General features: G+C 41.6%; 1 protein-coding gene across 1 annotated transcript in view; it reads right to left on the bottom strand.

Moving 5' to 3' along the window:
• Window positions 1–19,700, bottom strand: part of DTYMK (deoxythymidylate kinase) — a 150,027-nt gene that overhangs the window by 46,799 nt on the left and 83,528 nt on the right. Inside the window, exon 4 of the mRNA XM_053709885.1 lies at window positions 14,520–14,717. Within this exon, the coding sequence (XP_053565860.1) occupies window positions 14,520–14,717 (198 nt within the window). The remainder of the gene's footprint in view (window positions 1–14,519; window positions 14,718–19,700) is intronic.

The following is a 19,700-nucleotide window of genomic DNA, read 5'->3' as shown; positions in this document are numbered from 1 at the left end:
TAACACACTAGCAAATAAACTTGCAACTTGGAATACAATTCAATTAGAATAATATTAAAAACGTACTGTGCCTTTAAGAAGCACAGAAAATCTATGACAGTTGAAAATTAATAAATTGAAACATTTATAGCCTCAATCCTTGTAAACAACACAACTTTAGCAAAGGTTTAATCCCAATAGCAAAGATAACAAATTCTGAAAGCAGGAAACAATTACAGAATAAACGTTTTTTTATCACAGTCAACTATAATTCTCACAGCTCTGCTGAGAGAAATTACCTCCCTCAAAATAAGTTTGAAGACCCCTGAGTTCTGTAGAGATGAACCGGATCATGCAGGAAATACAATGAGCTGCTGACTGAAATAACTGATGCATAGAAAAGGCGCCAAAAAACGGCCCCTCCCCCTCACACACAGCAGTGAGAGAGAACAGAAACTGTCAGAAAAAGATTAAGCAACTGCCAAGTGGAAAAATGGTGCCCAAACATTTATTCACTCAGTACCTCAGCAAATGAAAACGATTTTACATTCCAGCAAAAACGTTAAACATAATTTCTAGTTATTAAACAGCTTTATGTACTTCTTACAGTGTAATTCTAGTGAAGTACCATTCCCCAGAATACTGAAGTGTAAAGTATACATACATGACATTATATCGGTATGGCAGGATTTTCTCATCAATTCCATTGTCAGAAAATAAAAACTGCTACATACCTCTATGCAGATTCATCTGCCCGCTGTCCCCTGATCTGAAGTTTACCTCTCCTCAGATGGCCGAGAAACAGCAATATGATCTTAACTACTCCGGCTAAAATCATAGCAAAAACTCTGGTAGATTCTTCTTCAAACTCTGCCAGAGAGGTAATAACACACTCCGGTGCTATTTTAAAATAACAAACTTTTGATTGAAGATATAAAACTAAGTATAATCACCATAGCCCTCTCACACCTCCTATCTAGTCGTTGGGTGCAAGAGAATGACTGGGAGTGACGTAGAGGGGAGGAGCTATATGCAGCTCTGCTGGGTGAATCCTCTTGCACTTCCTGTTGGGGAGGAGTTAATATCCCAGAAGTAATGATGACCCGTGGACTGATCACACTTAACAGAAGAAATAGTACTCACCGGTACCATTTCAAAACAAAAAATCTCTTGATAGAAGAATCTAAAACCAACACCTCACTTTACCTCTTCCTAGTACTAACACAAGCAAAGAGAATGACAGGGGGTGGAGGGAAGGGAGGAGCTATATATACAGCTCTGCTGTGGTGCTCTTTGCCACTTCCTGTTAGCAGGAGGATAAATCCCACAAGGATGAAATCCGTGGACTCGTCGTATCTTGTAGAAGAAAGTTATACTTCAGCTGCTGTCCAGCTGCAGGAAAAAAAAAAAAAAAAAAAAAAGGGAAGACATGAACAGCAGCCAATCAGCATCAGCAGTGCTGAGGTCATGAACTCTTTTACTGTGATCTCAGGAGATTTCACTTAACTCTCATGAGATTTCATAGTAAACTTCCTTAAACTGAAAAGGGTAATAACATGAGTGTGCATGAAGCTCGATCATTTGCAGGTCCTGGGACAGAGATACTGATTTTGCTGCTTTAAGTCCTTTACAATGGGGTGTGATTACTTAGGACATTTTAAAAAGGTAAATTTCTTTTTATACATAGAGATGTTCAGGTGATATTTTCTAGTCAGCTTTTTACAGCTATGCTGCATCACTTTCAAGTGTTTCAATATTTGGGTATCATGGCCCTTTAATTGTTTTATTAACTTTTTTTGTGAGAACTACTGTATTGTGATATTTGTTGTTTTTATAATTATAGGTACTGAATATGCCAGAGTTTCCAAGTGGGGTGTTTAATGGGGACCCATATTTTTCTTGGAGTAAGGTGAGTGTGACAAAACAAGTATAAGATTTAGAGGATAACATTTATTGTTATTAAGGCAGAAAAAAAATACCAATATAAAACCTCAATGTGGCAAGTCATGTCATTTGTATCAGTCTGCATTGATTTAAAACCTGCCCTGCAGATGGTTTTAGATTTTTTTTTACACCATGTCAAGGCAGGGGTATGAAAAATGGGGTTTGAGCATATTGACAATTTACTAGCAGTTGTGGTTGAATTATGATGGTGGCACAAATCTGATACAATAAGGAAATTTATGCTTACCTGATAAATTGATTTCTTGTACGATATACCGAGTCCACGGGTTTCATCCTTACTTGTGGGATATAATCCTCCTATTAACAGGAAGTGGCAAAGAGCACCACAGCCGAGCTGCTATATAGCTCCTCCCTTAACTCCTCCCCCCAGTCATTCGACCGAAGGTATAGGAAGAGAAAGGGAAAAACTACAAAGGTGCAGAGGTGACTGAAGTTTAGAAAAATAAATCCTGTCCCAAAATGACAGGGTGGGCCGTGGACTTGGTATATTGTAAAAGAAATCAATTTATCAGGTAAGCATAAATTTCCTTTTCTTTTACAAGATATACAGAGTCCACGGGTTTCATCCTTATTTGTGGGATACCAATACCAAAGCTTTAGGACAAGGATGAAAGGGAGGGACAAGACAGGAACCTAAACGGAAGGTACCACTGCTTGAAGCACCTTTCTCCCAAAAATAGCCTCCGAAGAAACAAAAGTATAAAATTTGTAAAAAGTATGAAGGGAGGACCAAGTCGCAGCCTTACAAATCTGTTCAACAGAAGCATCGTTTTTAAAGGCCCATGTGGAAGCCACAGCTCTAGTGGAATGAGCCGTAATTTTTTCAGGAGGCTGCTGTCCAGCAGTCTCGTATGCCAGGCGGATGATGCTTTTCAGCCAAAAAGAGAGAGAGAGGTAGCCGTAGCTTTTTGACCCCTACGTTTTCCACAGTAAACAAGAAACAGATGTTTGACGGAAATCCTTGGTCGCTTGTAAATAAAATTTTAAAGAACAAACCACGTCCAAGTTATGTAACAGACATTCCTTCTTAGAGGAAGGATTAAGACACAAGGAAGGAACCACAATTTCCTGATTAATATTCTTATTTGAAACAAACTTAGGAAGGAATCCAGGTTTAGTACGCAAAACCACCTTATCAGAATGGAATATAAGATAAGGGGAATCACATTGTAACGCAGAAAGCTTGTAAAGTCTTCGAGCAGAAGAGATAGCAACTAAAAAACAGAATTTATGCTTACCTGATAAATTACTTTCTCCAACGGTGTGTCCGGTCCACGGCGTCATCCTTACTTGTGGGATATTCTCTTCCCCAACAGGAAATGGCAAAGAGCCCAGCAAAGCTGGTCACATGATCCCTCCTAGGCTCCGCCTTCCCCAGTCATTCGACCGACGTAAAGGAGGAATATGCATAGGAGAAATCATATGATACCGTGGTGACTGTAGTTAGAGAAAATGATTCATCAGACCTGATTAAAAAACCAGGGCGGGCCGTGGACCGGACACACCGTTGGAGAAAGTAATTTATCAGGTAAGCATAAATTCTGTTTTCTCCAACATAGGTGTGTCCGGTCCACGGCGTCATCCTTACTTGTGGGAACCAATACCAAAGCTTTAGGACACGGATGATGGGAGGGAGCAAATCAGGTCACCTAGATGGAAGGCACCACGGCCTGCAAAACCTTTCTCCCAAAAATAGCCTCCGAAGAAGCAAAAGTATCAAATTTGTAAAATTTGGTAAAAGTGTGCAGTGAAGACCAAGTCGCTGCCTTACATATCTGATCAACAGAAGCCTCGTTCTTGAAGGCCCATGTGGAAGCCACAGCCCTAGTGGAGTGAGCTGTGATTCTTTCAGGAGGCTGCCGTCCGGCAGTCTCATAAGCCAATCGGATGATGCTTTTAAGCCAAAAAGAGAGAGAGGTAGAAGTTGCTTTTTGACCTCTCCTTTTACCAGAATAAACAACAAACAAGGAAGATGTTTGTCTGAAATCCTTTGTAGCCTCTAAATAGAATTTTAGAGCACGAACTACATCCAAATTGTGCAACAAACGTTCCTTCTTTGAAACTGGATTCGGACACAGAGAAGGCACAACTATCTCCTGGTTAATATTTTTGTTAGAAACAACTTTCGGAAGACAACCAGGTTTAGTACGCAAAACCACCTTATCTGCATGGAACACCAGATAAGGAGGAGAACACTGCAGAGCAGATAACTCTGAAACTCTTCTAGCAGAAGAAATTGCAACCAAAAACAAAACTTTCCAAGATAATAACTTAATATCTACGGAATGTAAGGGTTCAAACGAAACCCCTTGAAGAACTGAAAGAACTAAATTGAGACTCCAAGGAGGAGTCAAAGGTTTGTAAACAGGCTTGATTCTAACCAGAGCCTGAACAAAAGCTTGAACATCTGGCACAGCCGCCAGCTTTTTGTGAAGTAAAACAGATAAAGCAGAAATCTGTCCCTTCAAAGAACTTGCAGATAATCCTTTCTCCAAACCCTCTTGTAGAAAGGATAGAATCTTAGGAATTTTTATCTTGTTCCATGGGAATCCTTTAGATTCGCACCAACAGATATATTTTTTCCATATTTTATGGTAAATTTTTCTAGTTACAGGCTTTCTAGCCTGAATAAGAGTATCAATGACAGAATCTGAGAACCCACGCTTTGATAAAATCAAGCGTTCAATCTCCAAGCAGTCAGTTGGAGTGAGGCCAGATTCGGATGTTCGAACGGACCTTGAACAAGAAGGTCCCGTCTCAAAGGTAGCTTCCATGGTGGAGCCGATGACATATTCACCAGGTCTGCATACCAAGTTCTGCGTGGCCACGCAGGAGCTATCAAGATCACCGAAGCCCTCTCCTGATTGATCCTGGCTACCAGCCTGGGAATGAGAGGAAACGGTGGGAATACATAAGCTAGGTTGAAGGTCCAGGGCGCTACTAGTGCATCTACTAGAGTCGCCTTGGGATCCCTGGATCTGGACCCGTAGCAAGGAACCTTGAAGTTCTGACGAGACGCCATCAGATCCATGTCTGGAATGCCCCATAATTGAGTTATTTGGGCAAAGATTTCCGGATGGAGTTCCCACTCCCCCGGATGAAATGTCTGACGACTCAGAAAATCCGCTTCCCAATTTTCCACTCCTGGGATGTGGATTGCAGACAAGTGGCAGGAGTGAATCTACGCCCATTGAATTATTTTGGTCACTTCTTCCATCGCCAGGGAACTCCTTGTTCCCCCCTGATGGTTGATATATGCAACAGTCGTCATGTTGTCTGATTGAAACCTTATGAATTTGGCCTTTGCTAGTTGAGGCCAAGCCTTGAGAGCATTGAATATCGCTCTCAGTTCCAGAATGTTTATCGGGAGAAGAGAGTCTTCCCGAGACCATAGACCCTGAGCTTTCAGGGGTTCACAGACCGCGCGCCAGCCCACCAGACTGGCGTCGGTCGTGACAATGACCCACTCTGGTCTGCGGAAGCTCATCCCTTGTGACAGGTTGTCCAGGGTCAGCAACCAACGGAGTGAATCTCTGGTCCTCTGATCTACTTGGATCGTCGGAGACAAGTCTGTATAATCCCCATTCCACTGTCTGAGCATGCACAGTTGTAATGGTCTTAGATGAATTCGCGCAAAAGGAACTATGTCCATTGCCGCAACCATCAAACCTATTACTTCCATGCACTGCGCTATGGAAGGAAGAAGAACAGAATCAAGTACTTGACAAGAGCTTAGAAGTTTTGATTTTCTGGCCTCTGTCAGAAAAATCTTCATTTCTAAGGAGTCTATTATTGTTCCCAAGAAGGGAACTCTTGTTGACGGGAATAGAGAACTTTTTTCTACGTTCACTTTCCACCCGTGAGATCTGAGAAAGGCTAGGACAATGTCCGTATGAGCCTTTGATTGTGGCAGAGACGACGCTTGAATCAGTATGTCGTCCAAGTAAGGTACTACTGCAATGCCCCTTGGCCTTAGCACCGCTAGAAGGGACCCTAGTACCTTTGTGAAAATTCTTGGAGCAGTGGCTAATCCGAATGGAAGTGCCACAAACTGGTAATGCTTGTCCAGAAAGGCGAACCTTAGGAACCGATGATGTTCCTTGTGGATAGGAATATGTAGATACGCATCCTTTAAATCCACCGTGGTCATGAATTGACCTTCCTGGATGGTAGGAAGAATTGTCCGAATGGTTTCCATTTTGAACGATGGAACCCTGAGAAATTTGTTTAGGATCTTGAGATCCAAAATTGGCCTGAATGTTCCCTCTTTTTTGGGAACTATGAACAGATTGGAGTAAAACCCCATCCCTTGTTCTCCTAATGGAACAGGATGAATCACTCCCATTTTTAACAGGTCTTCTACACAATGTAAGAATGCCTGTCTTTTTATTTGGTCTGAAGACAATTGAGACCTGTGGAACCTTCCCCTTGGGGGTAGTTCCTTGAATTCCAGGAGATAACCTTGAGAAACTATTTCTAGCGCCCAAGGATCCTGAACATCTCTTGCCCAAGCCTGAGCGAAGAGAGAGAGTCTGCCCCCCACCAGATCCGGTCCCGGATCGGGGGCCAACATCTCATGCTGTCTTAGTAGCGGTAGCAGGCTTCTTGGCCTGCTTACCTTTGTTCCAGCCTTGCATCGGTCTCCAGGCTGGCTTGGTTTGAGAAGAATTACCCTCTTGCTTAGAGGATGTAGAATTTGAGGCTGGTCCGTTTCTGCGAAAGGGACGAAAATTTGGTTTATTTTTAGCCTTAAAAGACCTATCCTGAGGAAGGGCGTGGCCCTTTCCCCCAGTGATGTCTGAAATAATCTCTTTCAAGTCAGGGCCAAACAGCGTTTTCCCCTTGAAAGGGATGTTAAGCAATTTGTTCTTGGAGGACACATCCGCTGACCAAGACTTTAGCCAAAGCGCTCTGCGCGCCACAATAGCAAAACCTGAATTTTTCGCCGCTAATCTAGCTAATTGCAAAGTGGCGTCTAAGGTAAAAGAGTTAGCCAATTTAAGTGCTTGAACTCTGTCCATAACCTCCTCATAAGAAGATTCTTTATTGAGCGACTTTTCTAGTTCTTCGAACCAGAAACACGCTGCTGTAGTGACAGGAACAATGCATGAAATTGGTTGTAGAAGGTAACCTTGCTGAACAAACATCTTTTTAAGCAAACCCTCTAATTTTTTATCCATAGGATCTTTGAAAGCACAACTATCTTCTATAGGGATAGTAGTGCGTTTGTTTAGAGTAGAAACCGCCCCCTCGACCTTGGGGACTGTCTGCCATAAGTCCTTCCTGGGGTCGACCATAGGAAATAATTTCTTAAATATAGGGGGAGGGACAAAAAGGTATGCCGGGCCTTTCCCATTCTTTATTTACAATGTCCGCCACCCGCTTGGGTATAGGAAAAGCTTCGGGGGGCACCGGGACCTCTAGGAACTTGTCCATCTTACATAATTTCTCTGGAATGACCAAATTGTCACAATCATCCAGAGTAGATAACACCTCCTTAAGCAGAGCGCGGAGATGTTCCAATTTAAATTTGAATGTAATAACGTCAGGTTCAGCTTGTTGAGAAATTTTTCCTGAATCTGAAATTTCTCCCTCAGACAAAACCTCCCTGGCCCCTTCAGACTGGTGTAAGGGCATGTCAGAACCATTATCATCAGCGTCCTCATGCTCTTCAGTATCTAAAACAGAGCAGTCGCGCTTTCGCTGATAAGTGGGCATTTTGGCTAAAATGTTTTTAATAGAATTATCCATTACAGCCGTTAATTGTTGCATAGTAAGGAGGATTGGCGCACTAGATGAACTAGGGACCTCCTGAGTGGGCAAGACTGGTGTAGACATAGAAGGAGATGATGCAGTACTTACTTACTCCCCTCACTTAAGGAATCATTTTGGGCAACATTATTATCAGTGGCATCATTGTCCCTACTTTGTTTGTCACATTCATCACATATATTTAAATGGAGAGGAACCTTGGCTTCCGAACATACAGAACATCGTCTATCTGATGGTTCAGACATGTTAATAGGCATAAACTTGATAACAAAGCACAAAAAACGTTTTAAAATAAAACCGTTACTGTCACTTTAAATTTTAAACTGAACACACTTTATTACTGAATATGTGAAAAAGTATGAAGTGTCTTAAAGCCTTAAAAGTATTGCACACCAAATTTGAAAGCTTTAACTCTTAAATGAACGGAACCGGAGCCGTTTTTACATTTAACCCCTATACAGTCCCTGGTATCTGCTTTGCTGAGACCCAACCAAGCCCAGAGGGGAATACGATACCAAATGACGCCTTCAATAAGCTTTTTCAGTGGATCTGAGCTCCTCACACATGCATCTGCATGCCTTGCTTCTCAAAAACAACTGCGCATTAGTGGCGCGAAAATGAGGCTCTGCCTATGACTAGAAAAGGCCCCCAGTGAAAAAGGTGTCCAATACAGTGCCTAATCGTTTTAGCCCAGAAAAATGTCTACCAGTCTTTAAAGCCCTTGTGAAGCCCTTTATTCTTATATTTAAAACTAAGAAAATGGCTTACCGGATCCCATAGGGAAAATGACAGCTTCCAGCATTACCAAGTCTTGTTAGAAATGTGTCATACCTCAAGCAGCAAAGTCTGCCCACTGTTTCCCCCAACTGAAGTTACTTCATCTCAACAGTCCTGTGTGGAAACAGCCATCGATTTTAGTAACGGTTGCTAAAATCATCTTCCTCTTACAAACAGAAATCTTCATCTCTTTTCTGTTTCAGAGTAAATAGTACATACCAGCACTATTTTAAAATAAACTCTTGATTGAAGAATAAAACTACATTTAAACACCAAAAAACTCTAAGCCATCTCCGTGGAGATGTTGCCTGTGCAACGGCAAAGAGAATGACTGGGGAAGGCGGAGCCTAGGAGGGATCATGTGACCAGCTTTGCTGGGCTCTTTGCCATTTCCTGTTGGGGAAGAGAATATCCCACAAGTAAGGATGACGCCGTGGACCGGACACACCTATGTTGGAGAAACAAAACTTTCCAAGATAACAGTTTAATATCTATGGAATGCATGGGTTCAAACGGAACCCTTTGAAGAACATTAAGAACAAAATTAAAACTCCATGGCGTAGCAATAGGTTTAAACACAGGCTTGATTCTGATTAAAGCCTGACAAAATGCCTGAACGTCTGGGACATCTGCCAGACGCTTGTGAAGTAAAATTGACAAAGCAGAAATTTGTCCCTTTAAGGAACTAGCTGATAATCCCTTCTCCAATCCTTCGTGGAGAAAGGACAGAATCTTAGGAATCCTAACCTTACTCCTTGAGTAGCCCTTGGATTCACACCAATAAAGATATTTACACCATATCTTATGATAAATTTTTCTAGTGACCGGCTTGCGAGCCTGAATCAGAGTATCAATAACCGACTCAGAGAAACCTCGCTTAGATCAAATCAAGCGTTCAATCTCCAAGCAGTCAGCTGCAGAGAAGTTAGATTTGGATGTTGGAACGGACCTTGAATGAGAAGGTCCTGTCTCAATGGCAGTTTCCACGGTGGCAGAGACATGTGCACTAGATCTGCATACCAGGTCCTGCGTGGCCACGCAGGCGCTATTAGGATTACTGAAGCCCTCTGCTTGATTTTTGCAATCACACGAGGTAGGAGAGGAAAAGGTGGAAACACATAAGCCAGGTTGAACGACCAAGGTACTGCTAGAGCATCTATCAGTACAGCCTGGGGATCCCTTGACCTGGACCCGTAACGTGGAAGTTTGGCATTCTGTCGAGATGCCATCAGATCCAATTCCGGCATGCCCCATTGATGAATCAAAGTTGCAAACACCTCCGGATGGAGTTCCCACTCCCCGGATGAAAAGTCTGACGACTTAGAAAATCCGTTTCCCAGTTCTCTACTCCTGGGATATAGATCACAGATAGATGGCAAGAGTGAGTCTTCACCCATCGGATTATCTTTGATACTTCTATCATCGCTAGAGAACTCCTTGTTCCCCCCTGATGATTGATATATGCCACAGTCGTGATATTGTCTGACTGGAATCTTATTAATTTGGCTAAAGCCAACTGAGGCCACGCCTGAAGCACGTTGAATATCGCTCTCAGTTCCAGAATACTGATTGGCAGTTGAGACTCCACACACCCTGAGCCTTCAGGGAATTCCAGACTGCACCCCAGCCCAGGAGGCTGGCGTCCGTCGTTACCATTACCCAAGATGGCCTGCGGAAGCACATCCCCTGGGACAGATGGTCCTGTGACAACCACCACCGAAAAGAGTCTCTGATCTCTTGGTCCAGATTTATCGGAGGAGATAAATTCGCATAATCCCCATTCCACTGACTGAGCATGCACAGTTGTAGTGGTCTGAGATGAAAGCGAGCAAACGGGATGATATCCATTGCTGCTACCATTAGTCCGAGGACTTCCATACACTGAGCCACTGATGGCCGATGAATGGACTGCAGAGCTCGGCAAGTATTTAGCATCTTGGATTTTCTGACCTCCGTCATAAATATGTTCATGTTTACAGAGTCTATCAGAGTTCCCAGGAATGGAACTCTTGTTTGTGGAACTAGTGAACTCTTTTCTACGTTCACTTTCCAACCGTGAGCTCTTAGAAATGACAACACGATGTCCGTGTGAGATTTGGACAGATGATAAGTTGACGCCTGGATCAAGATATCGTCCAGATAGGGCGCCACCGCTATGCCTCGCGGCCTGAGAACCGCTAGAAGGGACCCTAGAACCTTTGTGAAGATCATGGGAGCCGTGGCCAACCCGAAGGGAAGAGCCACAAACTGATAATGTTTGTCCTGAAAGGCAAATCTTAGGAATTGATGATGATCCTTGTGGATAGGAATGTGAAGGTACGCATCCTTAAGGTCCACAGTGGTCATATATTGACCCTCCTGGATCATTGGCAAAATTGTACGAATTGTCTCCATCTTGAATGATGGGACTCTGAGAAATTTGTTTAGACATTTGAGATCTAAAATTGGTCTGAAGGTTCCCTCTTTTTTGGGAACCACGAATAGATTTGAGTAGAACCCCTGCCCCTGTTCCAGTTCTGGAACTGGGCAAATTACACCCATTGTGTAGAGGTCTTTTACACAGCGTAAGAACGCCTCTCTTTTTGTCTGGTCTACAGGCAAACGTGAAAGATGAAATCTCCCCCTTGGGAGAAAATCTTTGAATTCCAGCTGGTACCACTGGGTCACAATTTCCAATGCCCAGGGATCCTGTACATCCCTTGCCCAAGCCTGAGCAAAGAAAGAGTCTGCCCCCTACTAGATCCGGTCCCGGATCGGGGGCCGCCCCTTCATGCTGTCTTGGTAGCAGCAGCGGGCTTCTTTGCTTGTTTACCTTTATTCCAGGCCTGGTTAGGTCTACAGACCAACTTGGATTGAGCAAAGTTCCCTTCCTGCTTAGTGGAAGAAGAGGAAGAAGAGGATACTCCTTTAAAATTTCGAAAGGAACGAAAATTAATTTTGTTTACCCCTCATCTTGAGGGACTTGTCTTGAAGTAGGGCGTGACCCTTACCACCAGTAATGTCAGATTATTTCCTTCAGCTCAGGCCCGAATAGGGTCTTACCTTTGAATGGAAAAGATAACAGCTTAGATTTAGACGATACGTCAGCAGACCACGACTTTAGCCATAACGCTCTGCGCGCCAGAATGGCAAAGCTTGCGTTTTTCGCTGCTAATTTTGCAATTTGTAAAGCATCAGTAATAAATGAATTGGCTAATTTAAGAGCCTTTATTCGGTCTAAAATGTCCTCTAAAGGTGTCTCTACCTTCAGAGACTCTTCCAGGGCGTCAAACCAAAAGGCAGCTGCAGTAGTTACTGGAACAATGCAGGCTGTAGGCTGTAAGAGAAAACCCTGGTGAACAAATAGTTTCTTTAGAAGGCCCTCTAATTTTTTATCCATAGGGTCTTTTAAAGCACAACTGTCTTCAATGGGTATAGTTGTACACTTAGCTAGAGTAGATATAGCTCCCTCCACCTTAGGGACCAATTGCCAGAAGTCCCGTATGGTGTCAGATATAGGAAACATTTTCTTAAAGTTAGGAGGGGGAGAAAACGGTATACCTGGTCTATCCCATTCCCTCTTAACAATTTCCGAAATTCTCTTAGGAACCGGAAAAACATCTGTGTAAGTAGGTACTTCTAAATATTTGTCCATTTTACACAATTTTTCTGGGGGAATTGTGATAGGGTCACAATCATCCAGGGTCACCAAAACCTCCCTGAGCAACAGGCAGAGGTGTTCCAGTTTACATTTAAAGGACGTGACGTCCGAATCTGTCTGGAGGTAATAAATTTCCTGACTCTGAAAGTTCTCCCTCAGACATAAAATCCCTAACCCCCAAATCAGAGCATTGTGAGGGTGCATCGGAAATAGCCACTAAGGCATCAGAGGGTTCAGTATTTACATTAATACCTGACCTACTGCGTTTACCCTGCAAACCTGGCAGTTTAGATAGTACCTCTGTAAGGGTAGTAGATGCAAAGTAAAAGAAGTAGACGCACTAGAAGTACTTGGCGTCGCTTGAGTGGGCGTTAAAGGTTGTGACACTTTGGGAGAATTAGATGGCATATCCTGATTCTCTTCAGACTGAGAATCATCCTTAGGCACACTTTCATTTCCTAAAATATGTTCTTTACAGTGTAGTGCCCTTTCAGTACAAAAAGGACACAATGTAAGAGGGGGTTCCACAATGGCTTCTAAACACATTGAACACTGACTTTCTTCAATGTCAGACATATTGAACAGACTAGTAATAACAGCACAAGTCGTTAATCTTTATTATATAAGAAAAACAATTCAGTAAAAAAACGTTACTACGCCTTTAAGAGTAAAAAGTGAACACAGATCTTCCAAAAGTGCTAAAACGTTATGCAAATTAGATAATTTTGGCAGTGAAAGCACCTAATGTGCAATCGGATATTGCACCACAAGAGATTATGAGATTTAACCCTTTAAATTGATTGTTTCACCCACAAACACAACGTTATGCAGAAAAAAAGTTCAAACCGCCTCTGCACTTCGCACAGCTCTGCTGTGGCGCCTACCTGCCCCAAAGGTCAGTTCAAACGATCTGGACTTGCTCCACAAAACAACCTCACAGTCTGGTCCCAACCGGAGTAAATGGCTGCTGCTCTCTCCGGCTCTAACTGCGCACTGAGGCGCGAAAATTAGGCCCCGTCCATCATGTCCGATGTGAAACTAACACAGCCAGCCGCATGGCAAGCGGTCTTGAGCAAAAATGACCATGCCTAAAAATTATGTGCCATGTGAACCCCCAAAAACATAAACATATCAGCCCTGATAAGCCTCCTCTTTAATAAAGATAGCGGTTTCTAGGCTGCCTCAGTGTCTAACCATAGCCCTTAAGTGTCCCTTGCTGAAGTCTCTCACAAGGGTCAATATACACAGGAGTACAGTACCACCCTACCCAGACTACTGCTTACCCCTTTTCCAATTTAGGAAATATGACAGCCAATTCTGATCCATCAAGTCTCCTCAGAATATAAATGACTGCACATAACAATGCTGCTTGCAGCAGGAAACGTTCCCCACACTGAAGATTTCTTGTACACCTCAGCCAATCTTGTGGGAAAACAACATGGATCTAAGTTACAACTGCTGAGATCATCCAACTCAAGGCAGAATTCTTCTATGTCCTGCCTGAGGAAAAAAGTACTCTCCGGTACCATTTAAAATAAAAAACTCTTGATTGAAGAAACTAAAAACTATCATTTTATCACCACTTAAACTTTACCCTTCCTATTACTAGCACAGGCAAAGAGAATGACTAGGGGGAGGAGTTAAGGGAGGAGCTATATATATAGCAGCTCTGCTGTGGTGCTCTTTGCCACTTCCTGTTAACAGGAGGATTACATCCCACAAGTAAGGATGAAACCCGTGGACTCTGTATTATCTTGTAAAAGAAAACTAATATAAATTGAAGCGGGATATACAATTTCTTGTCTTGTGAGCTATAGATATGGGATGTAGGGTCATTTTTCTTGCTTGTGAGTTGCAACTGATACCAGCGAGTATCATTTTTTAACAGCTTATTTCTAGTTAAAATGGACAGTGAAATACCTTGAGATTTTTACTATTAATGAAAAAATATATACTTTAAATGCACAGCTGCTGACTTCTCAAGGCTAACACTACTGCTAAAAAATGTTCCCTAATAGGGTTAAGCTGATATCTATAAAACAATGTACTTTACACTAACATTATGACCAAAATTAGCCTTGCTAAGTCTGCAGACTAAAGCCCAGATTGGTTTCTCGCAAAAGGCAAAAAGTGGGTGTAGTTTTGCTATTGAAAAACCAATTGCAGTAAAAAAACATGTTTGTTGACTTGGCTGATGTTATTCTACAGCAAAACAGAAATGTCTTATAATTACAGTCTGTTTACTGTTCCTCTAAAGCAACCTGATAAATCTAACTAAATGTTCTATTTTTAAATATTTGTTAAAAGCGCTTAATAAAATAAATAAGAGTAGAACCAAAGTGTAATAGTGTTTTACCTATGCTTCTTTTAGGTATGCCTAACTCACCTTCCAGTTAATGGTCTCATCCTCCATTAGTTCAGTGTAGCGTTTTAACACTTTTTGTTGAAAAGCATTATTTTCATAGCGCTCATTCCCAAAATCTCCACGAGAAGATGCAGCCTCAGGACTCAGATTAAGAAAAAGAACGATATCTGGCTTTGGAAGCCCCACATCAGGCTGCTTGCACCAGTGCAAAGTGAAGTTCTAAACAAGATGACAGACAGTATGTATTAGCTGTAGTTCTTTAAAGTGCCATAAAACATGTGAACTGTGCATATCCTAATAGGGCTAATTTTAAGTAAAATTAGTTTGCATAAAAAAAAAAAAAAAAAAAAAAAAAAAGGTTTAAAAATTGCTGGAATTTAAAAATAAATAAAAATAAATTCTAAAATAAGCAAAATTACTTAGCCATGTTGTCTGGAGTAGTCTGACCCTCCTCCCCTTATCAGTGTTCAGCTTAAGAATCAGGCACCATATTTTAACTGAGTTCACAGCTGCTAATTTACTTCTAGGCATGCTCCAGCAGGTCATGAGCGTGCATATCATGGGTGTGCATAGTTTGAAAACTTAGTTAAAAAAGATCTTTTGCTTGCATTCTCCCCTAGGCCAAAGAGCATAGGAGCTAATGTGAGGCATCACGCCACAATAATAAGGTTTTTCCACTACCTACAGAAACTAAAATAGTAAATATAATAATGCACCAAGCACACAATAATTAAAAACAATTATAGCACATCTAAATGATATATAATAGTGTGTATAAAAATGTTATACAGGATGTATATAAACGTATATAAGCAAGACTACTAATACTATATAACCTATGTATTTATATACAGTATCCCACAAAATTGAGTACACCCCTCACATTTTTGTAAATATTTTATTATATCTTTTCATGTGACAACACTGAAGAAATTACACTTTGCTACAATGTAAAGTAGTAAGTGTACAGCCTGTATAACAGTGTAAATTTGCTGTCCCCTCAAAATAACACAGCCATTAATGTCTAAATCATTGGCAACAAATGTGAGTACACTCCTAAGAGGAAATGTCCAAATTGGCCGCCCAAAGTGTCAATATTTTGTGTGGCCACTATTATTTTCCAGCACTGCCTTAACCCTCTTATGCATGGAGTTCACCAGAGCTTCAAAGGTTGCCACTGGAGTCCTCTTCCATTCCTCCATGTACGACGGAGCTTGTTGATGTTAGAGATCTTGTGCTCCCCCACCTTCTGTTTGCGGATGCCCCGCAGATGCTCAATAGGGTTTAGGTCTGGAGACATGCTTGGCCAGTCCATCACCTTTACCGTCAACTTCTTTAGCAAGGCAGTGGTCATCTTGTGAGGTGTGTTTGGGGTCATTATGTTGGAATACTGCCCTGCGGCCCAGTCTCCGAAGAGAGGGTATCATACTCTGCTTCAGTATGTCACAGTACATGTTGGCATTCATGGCTCCCTCAATGAACTGTAGCTCCCCAGTGCTGGCAGCACTCATGCAGGCCCAGACCATGACAATCCCACCACCATGCTTGACTGTAGGCAAGACACACTTGTCTTTGTACTCCTCAACTGGTTGCCGCCCCACACGCTTGACACCATCTGAACCAAATATGTTTATCTTGGTCTCATCTGACCACAGGACATGGTTCCAGTAATCCATGTCCTTAGTCTGCTTGTCTTCAGCAAACTGTTTGCAGGCTTTCTTGTGCATCATCTTTAGAAGAGGCTTCCTTCTGGGACGACAGCCATACAGACCAATTTGATGCAGTGTGCGGCGTATGATCTGAGCACTGACAGGCTGACCCCCCACCCCTTCAACCTCTGCAGCAATGCTGACAGCACTTGTACGTCTATTTCCCAAAGACAACCTCTGGATATGACGCTGAGCACGTGCACTCAACTTCTTTGGTCGACCATGGCAAGGCCTGTTCTGAGTGGAACCTGTCCAGTGAAACCGCTGTTTGGTCTTGCCCATCGTGCTGCAGCTCAGTTTCAGGGTCTTGGCAATCTTCTTATAGCCTAGGCCATCTTTATGTAGAGCAACAATTCTTTTTTTCAGATCCTCAGAGAGTTATTTGCCATGAGGTGCTATGTTGAACTTCCAGTGACCAGTATGAGAGAGTGTGAGAGCAATAATACCAAATTTAACACACCTGCTTCCCCATTCACACCTGAGACCTTGTAACACTAATGAGTCACATGACACTGGGGAGGGAAAATAGCTAATTGCGTCCAATTTGGACATTTCCACTTAGGGGTGTACTCACTTTTTTTGGCAACGGTTTAGAAATGAATGGCAGCGTTTTATTGAGGGGACAGCAAATGTACACTGTTATACAGGCTGTACACTCACTAATTTACATTGTAGCAAAGTGTCATTTCTTCAGTGTTGTCACATAAGATATAATACAAATTTTACAAAAATGCAAGTGGTGTACTCACTTTTGTGGGATACTATATATTTAATATTTTTTGTACTACATTTCTGTAGGTAGAAGAAAAACTAGAATGACCTAATACCACTCAAACAAACAATACTTTTTTTTATATTATCAGGACTGTCTCACCATCAACCTTTATGTTCAGTCTAAGGACAAAGGGGGGGGGGGGGGGCAGATGAAAATTTTGCCCCTTACAGTCACTTACAGCATTATACGCAGCCACTCAGTGTTGGACCCAGGGTGGTATAACAGTGCAGTCTGTATTTTAATGCAAGGTTGGACTACTTCAGAAATAAAACATGTGCTTTTAGATACAGTTTCAATATTTGGAGAGGGAGGGGAGAAACACGGAAGCAAAAGCAGAGTTGGGCTTTTGCAAGAAAATTAGGATCTGAACAAGTCACTCCAGAGTTATAAAAATTTTTTTTTTAGGACTGCTCTAACTGCCTCTATGCTGCAGCATGGGGTGTTCAGGGGTCATGATACCGGCTCCTCCCTTCCCACACAGCAAACTGACTGTACAGCGCAGGCTCTAACTGAAAGTGAGGGAATGTCTGTCCTCTGCATGCTGAGCAGTAGCAGCTAACCACATATTTCAGCTGAAAGACAGCTTAATCAGCCACAACAGCCAGTCTATCCTGTAAGTAAATGTATAGCCATTACTGTATAGAGGGAGTTGTTTGTTGGGGGAGGGGCTATCAGCTTGGGTTATTTTATATAATAGTTAATACAGTATATAGCTCTACATTGTGCCCTGCATCCTGTACATAGATCATGTGTTTACTGTCCAGTGAAAGCTAGCGCATTATGGGTTAAATTTAAAATGCAGTGCATGAACAACCACATAGAAAAAAAAAAAATCTCCAGATTTTAGAATTCTAAATTATTTACTCGGCCATTAGTAAGGTCATAACTATTCTGCACCATTGCATAGGGTAGCAGTTTCATTATTCATATAAAACTTTAGTATCCACCTTAGCATAGAAATTAGTTTGAAAATGAGCTATAACATTATTCCTAACAGTCTTCTTCATCATATCATCATATATTGCTCCATGTTTAGGTACGTAGGTTTGCATGGTTTTATGATCTCAGCTTCCTTGAAATAAATGTCATATCACAAATTCGTTCCTGCATGGGTCATGTTTTGGGCAATGTATAAATGAACTTTTAAGAGTATATAGTGTCAGTCTATGCATGATAATCTTCCTCTGACAGCTTGTGTCATGTATTTGAAGACGGTAGAGCAGTCAGGGCCTTCTCAATTGCCGCAGCAATAAAACCTCTCATTGCTGTGGGTATGCCTTCCGCATTAGACAGAGAGAAAAACAGTAGAGGCATTTGTACACATAAAAACATTAGAATGTGATCAAAATTCTAAGAGCTGAAGAAAGTTCTTAAAGGGAAATTAAACACATTTTTTCTTTCATGATTCAGATAGAGAATACCATTTTAAACAACTTTCTAATTTACTTATATTATCTAATTTGCATCATTCTCTTGATATTCTTTCCTGAAAAGCATATCTAGATAGGCTTAGTAGCTTCTGATTGGTCGTTGCACATAGATGCCTCATGTGATTGGCTCACTCATGTGCATTGCTGTTTCTTTAACAAAGGATATCTAAAGAATGAAGCAAATTAGATAATATAAGTAAATTGGAATGTTTAAAACTGTATTCTCTGAATCATGAAAGAAAATGTTTGGGTTTAATGTCCCTTTAAGTTATTTTACAATAAGAACATTTTCTTTGGTACAAAGGTGTTCAACCTAGTAATTTACGCGACAGGAAGACGCAGATGTCTTTAAAAAAAAGTCATGTGTGTGCGCAATCTCGTGCGAGAGGAAAATCCATTAACACAAAAATTTAAGCCACAAGGAATAGTGGTCAGGTTAGGGGAAAAGAAAAAAAAAAAAAAAAGGTAAGAGGCATAATATCTGTAAGCACTCCCTTACCTACTATAAAAATGTTCGCCAGTAAAATGTCTGAGCTCCCTTAACCCTAAAACGCTAAGAACATAGCCTAGACCTACTTATAATATAACGTGTAGAGAGAGGTAAAAGCCTGTCCCAGGTCTCATATCTATTTGTAATACATAGATGTAAATGTCTGTAAATGATTTAAAATATACTTACCCTTAGACACAGATAGCAGACAGCCAAACCAGTACTGAAACATAGCAGAGGTAATGGAATAGGCGTATAACGTCAATCTGTTAAGGGAGAGCCCATAAAAATATTTCCCTTGAGGCGAAAACATGGTGTCATAAGGCAGTACTCCCTTCACTTCGCTCTGACAAGCACTGTACTGTGAGGGTAACAGGGCTCCAATATGCTCTGAAGCGCCTTTTACTGAAGAAATACAAGCACATCATAATGCTTCAACCACCTCCTGAGGACGCAAAGTTGTGAGGTGGGTGGAGTATTTATAGGCTTTTGAGGTTTGGGAAACTTTGCCTCCACTTGGTAGGAATGTATATACCATAAGTAACAGCTCATGGACTCTCGCCACCTATATGAAAGAAATAAGACAACCTACATCTAAAGAAGAACTCTAGGAAGTGCTAAAAGAAGCCTGGTATGATATACCAAAAGATAACTTCAGAAAACTTCAGGACTGTCTCCCCGAAAGAGTTCAACATGTGCTTAGTGCCAAGGGAGGTCACACTAAATACTGACTTTTGCCTGAAGAAGCCATTTTGTTCTGAAAATTGTGTTTTTTTAATACTTTGTGTACATATTTCC

The sequence above is a fragment of the Bombina bombina genome, chromosome 4 (assembly GCF_027579735.1).
Source record: "Bombina bombina isolate aBomBom1 chromosome 4, aBomBom1.pri, whole genome shotgun sequence".
Lineage (NCBI taxonomy): Eukaryota > Metazoa > Chordata > Amphibia > Anura > Bombinatoridae > Bombina > Bombina bombina.
This window is presented reverse-complemented; position numbering and strand designations above follow the sequence as displayed.